Source organism: Xyrauchen texanus, chromosome 40 (genome assembly GCF_025860055.1).
Source record: "Xyrauchen texanus isolate HMW12.3.18 chromosome 40, RBS_HiC_50CHRs, whole genome shotgun sequence".
Lineage (NCBI taxonomy): Eukaryota > Metazoa > Chordata > Actinopteri > Cypriniformes > Catostomidae > Xyrauchen > Xyrauchen texanus.
The window spans coordinates 16876375-16891070 of NC_068315.1; the positions used below are offsets into that span (position 1 = coordinate 16876375).

The following is a 14696-nucleotide window of genomic DNA, read 5'->3' on the forward strand; positions in this document are numbered from 1 at the left end:
CTTTAGACATGATGTCAGCGTGTGTGTGTCATACTTATATTGTGCATTTGCCCGTATGTGCAATTAGTGTGTGTGTGTGTGTGTGTGTGTGTGTAACTCTCTGCCCATTGGTAATCCCTCATAAGCAGCTGTCTGAAGTGGTTCTCGGCTATGGCTTTGGCTCTTAAACAGTGGGCCTCACTCCAGACCCCCACAGTAGCCAAGACCCCAGGGTAGAAAGACTGCTACAGACCCAGAGTCTGCTGTTTTCAGATTTAATTTTACACACAATATATTGTGTGTGTGTGTATTTGTTTGCAAATTAGGCCTAATGATCATGTAATCTTTGAGAGGAAGTGTGAGATTGTGGGTGTGTGTTACAGGATTTGTTAAGGTTAGTGAGGGTTACCTTGGCATTCTGAGTTATTGATGTCGACATGCAATGTGGTGCCAATGATGTTATTAATGAGAGTGCAACAAAAATCCATCTTCCAAATCATGTCTTTACCCATATACTCTTTGATAAACCTATAATTTATATTTTAGAGCTGTTGGTTTGGATTTCACAGGAGGTTGCATACATACGCCATTCACCTGTGCGTATATACCATAGTTGTGTAAATCACACACACACACACACACACACACACACACACACACACACGTACACATCTGCGTAAAATACAATAATTATACTTCAATCAGTGCAGAACGTTTCACTTGCTATTACACGTGTGTATTTTTCTTTATAACGGCAATAATATATATAAATAAATCCTTTAGACATGTGAGTCTTTAAATGATGTTGACCACTGGTTGGTAACAATGACAATCTATGAATTAGTTACTAACATGGTCTATTTGGCCAGAAAATCCTGCAGTTATAAAAACTTTAGAACGTTTGACCTTATCAGACCAGCAATCGTTATGTCGAATGTCGTATTTTATTTAAAAACATCAATGGTTCCAATAAGTCAAAACAACAGCATAAGATATGGCACTTAACTGCTCAGATGACATGTTTTCAGGATCAGTCTTTTAGTTTCTATTGTTATTTATTATTCCATTTTCTCTGATAAGATGTCCTGTATTCATGTGTACACCGGTGCCTCGAACCACGCAAGGCGCATGCAGGTCTATTTTTTAACCGCTGGAGGGCCAAAAGTTACATAGTGTAGCTTAAACAGAATCTTAGTATTTGAAAAGACTAACCAAAGGTGTTGATGGACAAAATGTCTTGTGGTAAGACCACAAAAAAGCTTACACCAAAGTGTATATTTTCCAGATTCTTTGAGCAAGTTTTCATGTGGTCTAAATTATTTTCCACGTTTCCTTCCAAATATATCCAAGAGGAGTAATGCTTCATTTAAGTGATATTTGAGCTTCCTTTAGGACTGGGAACACAAATGCCTTCTCTCTGCTCAGAGGGGAGGTGAGGCTGCAAATATTAAGCCACAGTGCAATTTGAAACTTGCTTTATCCCATCCCATCACCCTATTTTAAGATGCAGTTTATGGCTGACTGGCTGAACATTTCTTCAAATCCATAATGTCTCCAGTTAACATTTGCTATTTTAATGAGACATAGGCTACGTATGAATCCTAAGGTAGCTACCTAGTTGCCTAGCTGACCTGTCAGTCAATTACTTAAAGCCAAAGTATCAAAGTCATCAGCACAGCTTGACTGTGCGCTGCCTAGATTTTCTTGACTCACGTGGTCCTCTGCTGTGCACATCGTCTGCGCATGCACTGGCTATTGACTGTATTAGAGGAGTGTCAAAGCAGTTGTAGTGCACGTGTCGAAAGCGTTAATATTTATTCACGGTCAGGAAAGTATACAGTACTCTGAAAGGCAATGCAGTCGACCAGGTGTGAGGCGATATGGAACACGCAAAAACGAAGTATACCTGGGCCTTTCACAGACAGAGTTTACATATGAAGGTACTTCCGTAAACTGGTTTAGGATAGGCTTCTGAGGCAGCACTACATCGCATCGTTGCTAGGATACCAGCATTCATTCAGTCCAACCAAACCACAATGGACTATGAATCTAGAATTTTATTTTTTGCAGATAACCAAGCTTGTATTTATCCTTTTCCTAAACCAATGCCTGAATCTAACTTATAATGTCCAAAAATAAAATGAGAACTGAAAAGCACATTTTCTTAAGCAACCACATTATTTCATGTTGCTTCTATGACACTCTTGTGTCTGCTTGCATGGTTGACTGGCTTCGAACTGTGAGCTTTCGAGTTCAAAGTCCAACCCTCTAAGAGATGATCTACTGCAGAAGCTAATTACTTAGAAATAAGTTTGTACATTTTGGTGAGTCTGTAAAACAAACATTTAAAATATATTGTTTTCCAAAGGATACTTTAGAATAAAAGTATTTTAATATCATAACATAACAGTGTGTGAGTAATAGTGCAAAAAATTATTCTCATAATATTGTTCTCATAATTTGTATGAAAATCAATTTAATACAAAGCTATTGTATTCTAAAATGAAAGGAATATGGATGGCAAACAATACAGTTGAAGTCAGTTTACATACACCTTGGCCAAATACATTTAAACTCACAATTCGTTTTTCACAATTCGTGACACTTAATCGTTGAACACATCTCCTGTCTTGGATCAGTTAGGATCACTATATTTTATGAATGTGAAATGTCAGAATAATAGTAGAATAGGACTGGGATAAACGATTATTTTTTAAACGATTAATCTAGCGATTGATTTTTCCGTGCATTCGATTTATCTACAATTCATTTTCGGTAATACCGGTTTCATCAGGGGTGGGGGTGTATAAAATGTAAAAAAAAAACCATTTGCCGGGAGTTTGATCGACTGGCGATCTGGTCAATCAATCATAATACGCCATCCACCGCCACGTCGGTGGATTTGAATTTGAATAATGGATTGTAGGCTACTGTACTGACATCTTTCCTACGTCCTTCTGATGTAGGTTACATTCATGTTTAGCCTATTTGATGCTATAAATTAACCAAGGAAAAGCAGCTTTAACTGAGGCAATCTGTCACGACACATTAAAGAGCCACAATATAGTAGGCCTATTTATGGTTTAATTTTCTTTGAATGACCCAATTTGAAAGTTGAGACTTTATTAAATGTTACCTGCTTGGTCCTGTCTGTCAGCGTGTTGTCAGTGTCCTCTATGTATTTTTCACGACATTCATAGCTATAAGCGCATTATTAATAGCTATAAGCGAAAACTTTAGGTGTCGACAACGTATTATAGCCTACTCCAACATCGAGTGCAAAGTGGGGAGTTGAAAAAAACTTACGGTGCTCTGTCATCTGCAGCTGCAACCGGGTGGCGCCTCTTCAGATGCTGGTGCATTGCCGTGGTGCTAGAATGGAAGGCCATTTCCATTTTGCAAAGACGACATATCACGGAATTGTTTCCTTTTAAATTAAAGAATTCCCATACTTTAGAGGAACGAGTGCATGCCGCCTTGCACTTCTGATAGTCTGAGGAGCCACTCGTGTTGCTACTATGCTCCGGCGCCGCCATCTTTGTTTTGGGTCCGAGGAATCGACGCGCATATTTTGCGTCGTCGTATTTTTTGCGTCGACGTCATCGCCCTATAGTAGAAGGAATTATTTCTTTCGACTTTTATTTCTTTCATAACATTTCCAGTGGGTCAGACGTTTTCATGCACTTTGTTAGTATTTGGTATCATTGCCTTTAAATTGTTTATCTTGGGTCAAGCATTTGGGTAGCCTTCCAAAAGCATGTCACAATAAGTTGCTGGAATTTTGGGCCATTCCTCCTGATAGAACTGGTATAACTGAGTCAGATTTGTAGGCCTCCTTGCTTGCACATGCCTTTTCAGTTCTGCCCACACATTTTCAATTTGATTGAGGTCAGGGCTTTGTGATGGCCACTCCAATACCTTGACTTTGTTGTCCTTAAGCCATTTTGCCACAACTTTGGAGGAATGATTGGGGTCATTTTCCTCTTGGAAGTCCCATTTGCGACCAAGCTTTAACTTCCTGGCTGATGTCTTGAGATTTTGCTTAAATATACCCAAATAATTTTCCTTTCCCATGATGCCATCTATTTTGTGAAGTGCACCAGCTCCTCCTGCAGCAAAGCACCCCACAACATAATGCTGGGCCAGGGAAGAGGCCACAGTACTGGGACCGGGTCAGGAGGCCTGGGAGGCGTCCACAGGATGGGAACAGGGTTAGGAGGCCTGGGAGGAGGCCACAGGACGGGAACAGGGTCAGGAGGCCCGGGAGGAGGCCACAGGACAGGGACAGGTCTAGGAGGCCTGGGAGGCAGCCTCAGGACAGGGACAGGTCCCGGAGGCGGAGCTGAGAGGGGCTCTGGAGACGAAGCTGTGGGAGGTTCTGGAGGCCCAGGAGGCGGAGCCAAGGGAGGCGGACCCATGGAAAGCTCAGGAGGAGCAGGAGGCAGAGCTGAGGGAGGCTCAGGAGGCGGAGCTGAGGGAGGCTCGGGAGGCCCATGAGGCGGAGCCAAGGGAGGCAGAGCTGAGGTAGGCTCAGGAGGTGGAGCCGTAGGAGGCTCAGGAGACGGAGCTGAGGAAGGCTCGGGGAGAAGAGCCGTAGGACGCTGTAGAGGCAGATCCCTAGAAGGCTCTGGAGTCTCTGGGAGCAGAGCCGTAGGAGGCTCAGGAGGCGGAGCCGTAGGAGGCTCGGGGAGAAGAGCCCTAGGAGGCTCGGGAGGTGGAGCCGTAGGAGGCTCTGGAGGCGGAGCCGTAGGAGGCTCGGGGAGAAGAGCCCTAGGAGGCTCTGGAGGCGGAGTCGTAGGAGGCTCTGGAGACGGAGCCGTGGGTGGCTCGATAGACTTGTGGGGCGGAGCCCTGGAACTGCATCTCTCGGGAGGAGGAGCCCTAGAAGACTTGAGAGACTTGGGAGGCGGAGCCCTGGAAGGCTCGAGAGGCTTGAGAGGCGGAGCCCTAGGAGGCTCGAGAGACTTGAGAGGCGGAGCCCTAGAAGACTCGGGAGGCGGAGCCCTGGAAGGCTCGAGAGGCTTGAGAGGCGCTGGCTCTAGGATGGGCACGACCACTGGCGCTGGCTCTTGGGCGGTCCTGGCTCCTGGCTCTGGCTCTTGGACGGTCACGGCCACTGGCGCTGGCTCTTGGACGGTCACGGCCACTGGCGCTGGCTCTTGGACGGTCAAGGCTTCTGGCACTGGCTCTTGGACGGTCATGGCTACTGGCACTGGCTCTTGGACGGTCGAGGCTTCAGGCGCTGGCTCAGGGACGGTCGAGGCTACAGGCGCTGGCTCAGGGACGGTCGAGGCTACAGGCGCTGGCTCAGGGACGGTCGAGGCTACAGGCACTGGTTCACGGATATCTGAGGCTACAGGCACTGGCTCATTGACGTTTGAGGCTACAGGCACTGGCTCACTGACGTCTGAGGCTACAGGCACTGGCTCACTGACTTCTGAGGCGACAGGCTCGCTCACAGTATCATGCGTAGGCGCAGGCTCGCTCACCGTGGAAAGCGTGGGCGCTGGCTCGCTGACCGTGGAAGGCGTGGGCACAGGCTCGCTGACCGTGGAAGGCATGGGCTCTGGCTCGAAGACCGGGACAGGCGTGGGCCGGAAGGCGGAAGCCCGTCTTCTCTCCCTCCTCCGGGCAGACGAAGAGGGCCGCTGGCTCGTGGAAGGCGACTGGCGTGAGGGTGACCTCGTTGACAGGTGGAGTTGGTGTTACAGGGGCGCCGGGGTGGCTGAAGAGACACCACTGTGGACGGTGAGGCAGGGTCCTTCTCAGCAACGTCCACCATGGCGGTGAGTCGCACACCAGTAGGGTCGCCACCAGGAAGTCGCGGAGGGTCCAGTCACGCGTCGCCTGTGGCAGCCGCTCCTTCAGTGCAGGGTGCAGATTGCCCCTGAAGAAGACCACCAGAGTGTAGTCCGGGAAATCCGAAATACTCGCCAGCTTAAGGAAGTCGTGGATGTGGTCCTCTATAGGGCGGTCTTCTTGCCTCAAGCAGAGCAGGTGGTAATTTGCTTGTTGAACCGCTGGATCCATGGTGGTCTATCGTTCTGTTACGAATGAGGTCGGAGTCAGACAAGGGATGAGGATCCAAATGCGGGTTTATTAATAAAAAGGAAACAAACAGGCATGAACAAACAAAACTACCACGATGGGCAAAATGAAAACAAAACACGAAAACACAGGAACTGGAAACACGGGAACACAGGCATGGGAGCGAGCATAAACTACGCACAATAACATTCAACGATAGACAAGGACTGAAACAAAAACCAGGATATAAATACAAAACATAGGACAAAGGGGCCAATGAACAAACAGAACTCAAACTAGGTAACAAGGTGATTAACAGAAGCAAATGACAAATTAACAAGGGCAGGTGAAAACAATGAACAGTGAACATGAGGGAAAACAAGACTATGGAGTTACAAGGGTGCCAAAAGTGAAAACTAAGGAATGCAAAAAGTGACAAAAATGGCAAACAAGAGGGAACATTGAAACAAGACAGGGTGACCGTTACAGTTTGACATAAGTTTCCAATATGGCTTAATGATTGTGAACTGCACTGCAACAGCTGAAAACACTCACAAGCCACGTAAAGGTACATGTAATATGTTGATTTTTGTTTTGAAAATATAACTTGAAAGTGAACTTGAAACCTCTTTCTCTTGCCTTATTATTTTATGTTGGTGTAGAGAGCCAAAAGGTTAAAGGGAAAAAATAAGTTATTTTGTATGTATGTAACTGGTGGCTTTTAGAGCGTATATGTGGCATCATATTGTATTTTGACAGGCTTACTCCTGTCTGGCACCCGAAAAACTTTATTTAGATCAAATTATTTAATTATTGATTTAAATTGTGTTTCCTGGGAGCTGCCACCGTTACAGGCAATTTAAGGCGGGTGCACACTGTATGATTTTGTCCACAATTCTGACGTCTGAGACAAATTTTGTGAATCCTAAAGGACTTCTCTCGTTGCAGGGCAAAATTGGCAATTTTACAACGTTCAGTGTGACATGTTCATAGATGGCAGATTAATAGCCTTTGAGATGATCTTCAGCCTCCTCCGAAATTTGGGCAGTGTCTGAAATTTAGCATCGTAGCCGTATAGTGTGCCGCTCCTCTCTTGCACCTGAAAGAAACCTGCTCCACGTATACACCATAGCAACGTGCCCAGTTATCGCTCTACTCAAGCACTTTAATAGTTTTTTCTTCTTTTCATTTTATATAAAAAGTTTTTAAAAAAGCAGAAAATACTTAGAGGAAAGTGTAACACATCAGCAATATGAAAGCAATATTCTCTGAATAAAATTTTGAGATTGAGAGATATGTGCATCATTCATAGGGCATTTGCAAGCGTGATATATTATCATTCTTTATGAATTTTCGGAATTTTGCGTGAACGATTGGTTACTAATCTAAAAGAGGAGAAAGAAGTAATAACCCACCTTTTTTGCTTTCTCCAATGTGAATGGAGAAGTTTGTAATTGTGGCAGGGCAGAGGGCGGGGCTGGGTCGTGATGCTACACACCCGGCCCCTAATCAGTCTAATTAAGCCTCCGAGAGGGATAAAGGCCGACCAGAGACAGCATCTCTCTCAGAGAGAGAGATTTATGGGCAGCTGCCCGATACCTGTTTGTGTGTGTGTGTGTTTGTGTCTTTTTGGTTTAGTTTATTATAAAACCAATATTTATATTGTCAAGCCGGTTCTCACCTCCTCCTTTCCCATTTATCCCTTGACAGTAATTTGTCGGGCCACAAGTCTTTTTATTTCAACAATGAATATTTGCTTGTGGTAGCTCATTATTACTGTAGGCTACCTCCCACACTTCTCAACATCTGTAATTTTCTGAGAATATTGAATATTATATAAAAAAATGCAAATATTTTAAAATATCTAAATCCTTTAAAAAAGATGCATTCACCTGAGAAGCAGCATATAAGATATTTAGACAAGCTTTTAGAGAATAGATCTTGAATATAAGTATATTTGGACTTTACAGCACTCACAGAAGTATAACAAAGTGAAAAAATACACTTACTGTATATTTAAGATACATTCTCTTAAAGCAAGTTTAAATATCTTATGTTACTTCTCAAGTAAATGTATCTTGTTTTAAGGATTTTTAGACAATTTTAAATGGAAAACAAGACAAAAAAGCTTGATAACAATAGGATTTTTTGCTGTAAATTTCTTTAAAGTATTTTTTTCCCTTTTAATTCACAGAATGACATTTAGAGGTATATTTAAAAGATGATTTTGTCCTCTTTATTGTTAGTAAGCATGTTTAATCCAACCTTTTATGTAGGACCACAAGCTGAATAATCGATTTAGAGCTAATGATTAATCTTTGCAATAATTCGCAAATAGTCTAATAATCGTTCTAATAATCGTTAGTTGCTGCCCTAGTTAATTCATACATGTTTTGTGAATGAGGTTATTAATTCTTCACGACATTTAGAGGTATTGTTTTTAAAACTCTATCACTTCTCTTCATCCATACTGCACACTTGAATTTTTTGTGTGTATAGTTAATGTAGCTTTATGCTATATCTCCACCTAGTGGTTACAATATCAAGGTTCTTGCGGCTCCTTAAAAAGTTTTAAAATGTCTTAAATTCAGTTTTCCAAAATGAAAAACTCTGATATATTAAATGATACAACAAAAGACTTAATTATTTGTTTAAAGCAGTCTTAAATTTGGGGGCGTAAAGACAGGAATCGTGATATGACCTAATGTGATTATCAAACTTCAAAAGAATATGATTTGTATGCGCTGCTTCCTTCAAAGTGAAAACACGCCGCTGTTGTATTTTCTTCAAGCACGTTCACAATCATTAAGCCATATCGGAAACGTATGACAAACTATCAATAAAGATCAACTGTTAATGATGATGATATTATATTGATGAAATATGACATTGTTTACTTTTAATTGTTTATATTGTAATATGTTGTAGATTATTGTAGGAGTGCACATTTAATATCCCTTATTTGCAGGGTTGGCGAGTAACGGAATACATGTAATAGGATTACGTATTTAAAATACAAAATATAAGAAACTGTATTCCGCTACAGTTATAATTTAAATCATTGGTCATTAGAATACAGTTACATTCAAAAAGTAATTTGATTACTGAAGAGATTACTTTGCATTTTATTGTCATTTTGTTTCATGTAATATTTAGTCCTTTCAGATGGAAAACATTTATACATATAAATGATGCGATCCAAAGTGCATTTGAACAGCGGTGAAACACTTTCTTATGATGTGTTACATTCATACGAGCAGACAGAGAAGTAAGTTTGGAGCAGAAGAAATAGAAATAAACTGTGTAAATTGTCAGCTTTACGGTAAGCTAAAATGCTATTTCTAGCCATTTTATATGCACATGTTACCAGGCAAGATCATATTATTTTATATGTATTCTTCATGATAATTTTTTTGTTGTTTTCCTGTAAAAATATACAAAAAATCATTAAAACAAGATAAATTTGATTGATCTTGTTTTAGAAACAACATTGCATTAGATATTTAGGTTTTTCAGAGAATTTTATTTTTAACATGTAAATTTTGTCTTACTGTACTGGCAGTTTTTATAGTCAAAACAAGTGAAAAAATCTTCCAGTGCTGAAGAAGTAATCCAAAGTATTTAGAATACGTTACTGACCTTGAGTAATCTAACAGAATGTTACAAATTACATTTTACAGCATGTACTCTGTAATCTGTAGTGGAATACGTATAAAAAATACCCCTCCCAACCCTGCTTATTTGTTTGAATGAGCATCTGGAAGCAGTGAAGCTCAACCATTTCAAAATAAGAGTCCCCTGTGTATTTCAAAGTTAAAGTGCCTTTTAAAGTTAAAGGTTGTACATAAAGCATTTGTAGTTTGCATGAATGAGTAAAAGCAGATCTGTTCACACATTTGTTTTTTTTTTTGTTTTTTTTTTATCCTAAAAATGTCTCCTATCCCAACTTAATGTACAGAGATAAGTTAGCCATTTATTGGGTAATTTCTCAAAGAGTGTAAACATTATGACACTTGCTCTTCAAAACATTGCTCTGTTTGCTTGAGCAGCCCAACATGGCATCATTGGCTCAACCGATGGCACGAGTTTGGTGCGAGAATACCTGACTTCCTTATATTCGTAATGTCACTTGTGCATTTACATTTAAAAGTTTGATGTACTAAACTTTAAGGCTCTCAAATAAAAACATTGAATTTGAATATTCATCAAATTTAAGATAAAAATGCACATTCGGATGCAGAAACTCTGTATTATTGTGCATTGTGCACAAACTGTGCTCTGTCCCTTATTGCAGCACTGGGCTAAGATATATGCAAGTACCACAGAGAGGCGCTTTACAACTGAGTTCAATCAAATCCCACTACTACTGTATATGGCAATATTTCTACCATACATACAACTGTAATAAATAAAAGACACCAGGATATTGACAGTATTTTGATGCTTTACCACGGTAGTACAGTGGCACCAGTACACCATGAAACATGGTAAGAGGGATCGTTCACCCATAAATATAAATTATTTCATTACTTACTCACCCTCATACCATCCCAGACGTGTATGACTGACTTTGCGATAAATCTTTATTTTATCCCATATTATATGAACTTTAATTATGGATAAAATAAAGATTTATCGCAAAGCTGTGATCTGTGTTTCTATCAGACTCGAGCTGCAGACAGCGTGGGGTGAGAGACGAGTGTCTCCGGGTTAATAGTGCGCATCAGCCGGCGGAACTTTAAATCTCTCCAGGTCTCGACTCCCGCTCAGATTGGGTCTTTTCAGCGACTGGTTGATGCAGCTCTGACCGAGATTGACAGTTTTGGAGTTTGTGCTTATTTACATGTCACGCTCCCGTATTATATTACCTTGAATTATTACTGAAATAAAGACATATCTGTGTTTCTGTGTTATTTTTTCTGACCACCAGTTCAGTGTCGGTCTGCTCGGCATCCATCTTCACCTGAATTCCATGCTGCACACCGGAAACTCACATGACCACATGTGCCACTCCCTAAACTGAGACTGACTGGTCATCTTTTCATTAGCGATGTAGAAAATGGGCAAACAGCTCTCAGAGAGAATGGGCTGTCACATCCACACATGCACTGATTTAATTAATAAAATCGCAGCACTATCTGATACCAATAAATAATTATGTTATGGTCATATGGCAGAGGAGATATTGCCATTTTCGATCACACCAAGTTTTCTTGTTCTGCTTTCTTGGGTTTGGTTCTTGTGTCTGTGACGATAATAGATGTACTGTAGCTCCCACTTTTAAGGAGGAATTTGCATGAATTGATGAAGTACATTGCACCGCATCCACCATCTGCCTTTTACCTTTTGAGTATTCTTCCTGAAGCAGCGCTACAGTGCTATTATTTGGCTGAGTGTTTTATTGACTGCAAGACTGTATTTTCTCACTATATGAAGTTTACAGACACATAAACACGCTTATGAACATTGGAATAGCGTGGTGCGCATACTCTTAAAACAGCTTGCACACACCAATGACACGCTATGCATTTAATAACACAACTGCCATGAGTTACTGCACAGGCAGGAGTTACAAGACCAGAGGGAGAGAGATCGACAGAGTAGCAGTTTAAAATGTGAAGGGTCAGTCAAGAAAGGAAATGGATGGGGAGAACAATGGAGAAAAAAATGGAGAGGCACATACTGTGAAGTATAGAGGACTCTTCAGCAGTGTTCAGGAGTACATTTGTGAAAACGTTTAACACAATTTCATATACTATATATAACAAAATGTATTACCAGCATAATGGTAATGAGTGAGAAGCTGAATAGAAAAAATTTACTTGTATTTGGTAAGTCCCCCATTTGCTTTAATGACAGCATGCACACATGATGACATGAATTCACAAGTTTGCAAAATTCAGCATGATTTTAAGAAAATATCCAAAGAGCGCCTTTTATGCCTTAATGGAAGTAAGGAAATCTCGCCTGACAAATGTTTATTTGATTAAGGACGTACAAATAGTGCAAAATCTTAAATATTTCAAATGTATTTTAAATCAAGTTGCTTCTTCACTTTTTTCAAAATACTAAAGTTGCTTGAATTCGGGCCTAGATTTTGAATCCCAGATATTCAATGTGGCCTCCGTCATTGAAGCCCACTGTATGCCCCTGGTTAAAAGCCAAAAAAAAAAAAAGTTAGCCTAAGCTAACCTCAAACAGTTGATTGTTAAGCTAACTGTTATGTTTGTGGGCTTGCCGGGAAGTATAATTTATGTGTGTTTGCGTTTCGCGTTTTGTTAACTGGGTGTGTGGAATCGTTTTACCTCATTCTGTATGTCACTGCTCTTCTCCCCGCCCAACATTTCATCTTTAATATGGTGACCATACGTCCTCTTTTTCCCGTAAATGTCCTCTTTTTCGGACCTTAAAAAAAGCTTCCTGCCGGGATTTCTAAATTTGCGAAAATGTCCGGAATTCGGCTTTAGTTGCATTATAATGTGCATCTGGTCTAATACTTCAGTGTGTGCGCGCGCGCATATTTGCATTGCTTAAACCCTTCTTTGTAAGTCCTGCCTTCTCGCACACCATTTGGTCGATTATAAGAAGCTTGCAGCAACTATTGGCCAAATTCCTGCCTGTCAATCTTTCGGGAACTCACGAAGCGCTTCTGTGTTCGGCATCAAACAGTTACTTGACTGTGGAAACAATGACAAAACGAAAGTGCAAATTTACAGGAGATTTGCTCAAAACATTCCCATGCTTTCGTCAAGGTCGAGATCCATTGGAAGCTAAATGTATGACATGTAAAGCTGGCACTTATGTGTCACTTGCTAATAAAGGTGCAAGTTATTTAGAAGCATAAAGGGTCAGCAAAAGGTGAAAGTTCATCAGGTAATTTAACAAACTACTTTTTGCGACCAGGTAAAATTGTTATCACATTGCTTCATTTTCCATGGCCATTCAAAATAATAGTAATAGTAAATGAAGGTACATTAATGGCATCAAATATTTTATTTTAGTACATGGACATTCAAAAGAATGTCGGACATTTTTATTTATTTATATATATTATGCTAATAGAATATATTAATGTTTGCATTCATAGAAACACTGTTTTGAACCCTATTATTCCACACACCCCTTATTGGAAAAACAGAATATGGTAACCCTACATTTTTAATCTCTGCTTTTCTCAATCATTGCATATGAACCTGATTGCTGTCGCAAGTTTTAAATTGTAGTGTCACCACTAGATGGCAGAGGTGCGCTTTGATGGTTTTCACATAGCTCCACTTGATTGAAACTCCAGCATACCTTTCATTGCAATCTGGCGGGTTTCTCATTCTCTCCACTCCATACGGATACTTGTTCCACAAATCTTATACTACAGTACAGCATGTGATCTATATAGAGGCAGAGCAAGTATGGTTGCCCCCACCTCCCTCTTTCCATCTCTCAGTTTTTCATTTATTCTTTCAGGCCACTGGTTACAGGTTTTTGGGGTGACATAAAGGTGCATTCGATGCCACGGCATGGATCAGGGCAGGCAATGGGCCCTGGATGGAAAAAGTTGAAATACATTTTTGGGAACATTTGGGGCCAATCTCTCTCTGTCTCTTTTTTTTTCTGAATCTTTGTTTCTTCTTTCTTTTCTCTCACTCACATACTTTAATCTTTGAACTTATTTGGATTGGCAGAGTGGGCTAAATTTGTAGGAATTATCATGTTAAGTAGTACTGTTAAAATCTGAATGTCAAATTATTAAGGAATGTGCGTTTTGGTCGTAGTGTTGTTGCTCAAGTATTTGATAAATCAGCGGAGAAAAGATTAGTCAGCTGAGAACTTAATGTACTTAAAAACTATTTAATAGTTTTTTATTATTTAATTGTTTATTTTATCATCTCATCCAGCAACCATACTGCATAGTAACATCCAAAATATCACAAAAATTACAAATAAAATGTTTTGTAGTTGGAAAAACTCAAGTCACACAATATTTGTGTATTTATTATCGATCTTTGTTGTGACTTTCAAGTACTTGGGTACACGCATTCATCACAAAATGCATAGTCTTTATGTATGTGTGTGTTTAGTATTATAACTTCTGCAATGTAATTTGTTTTTATCATCTTATATAGATTTTCCAATGGCATAACCAAGGGTTTGCAGACTCTGCCTTGGGGCAAGTTGTCTGACCCCAATACTGCAGGATTGTTGTGATAACACTGACAGGAAGTGGATTCATTGGTCACCATGCCGGCCCTCTCCACCAGAACTGACAGTGAAATAGGTATCTCATCCTTCACTTAACTTACTACATCAAAAGCCTTGATTCACAGAAGTCCATAGCAGATAAGAATCCTGATCAAGATTCATTTATTTTCCTGTGATATGTGACCTTAAGCACACATGCTCATGTTTGCATTCAACTTTTCTTGATAAAAGAGTGAGCTCTTCAGAATTTCAGGTTTTCCTCCATAACATTCATGGTTACACATCAAATGTTGGAACTAGTATAGACAAGTGGAAACACAGACCATCAATTACTATCATGGTCATTTCACCCAATTACTAGCCTGCATGTGGATCGATGGTCACTCAGTGTCCACAAGATTCAACTTTGCACTTTTGATGTGATTATCGTCTTCAGCTTGTTAGTTCAAAAGTTCAGGGATCACTTTATGGCAATGTGTGTGTTTGCATTTGTG

The 14696-nt window shown here is 40.5% G+C and overlaps 1 protein-coding gene across 3 annotated transcripts in view; it reads left to right on the forward strand.

Annotated features, from left to right (window-relative positions):
- The first annotated feature begins 14153 nt into the window (after positions 1-14153).
- LOC127633291 (MAGUK p55 subfamily member 7-like) overlaps positions 14154-14696 on the forward strand; it is a 131320-nt gene continuing 130777 nt past the window's right edge. For all 3 annotated transcript variants that reach the window (XM_052112298.1, XM_052112299.1, XM_052112300.1), the window contains exon 1: positions 14154-14278. In XM_052112298.1, coding sequence (XP_051968258.1) covers positions 14242-14278 — 37 coding nt within the window. In that variant the 5' untranslated portion in view covers positions 14154-14241. The remainder of the gene's footprint in view (positions 14279-14696) is intronic.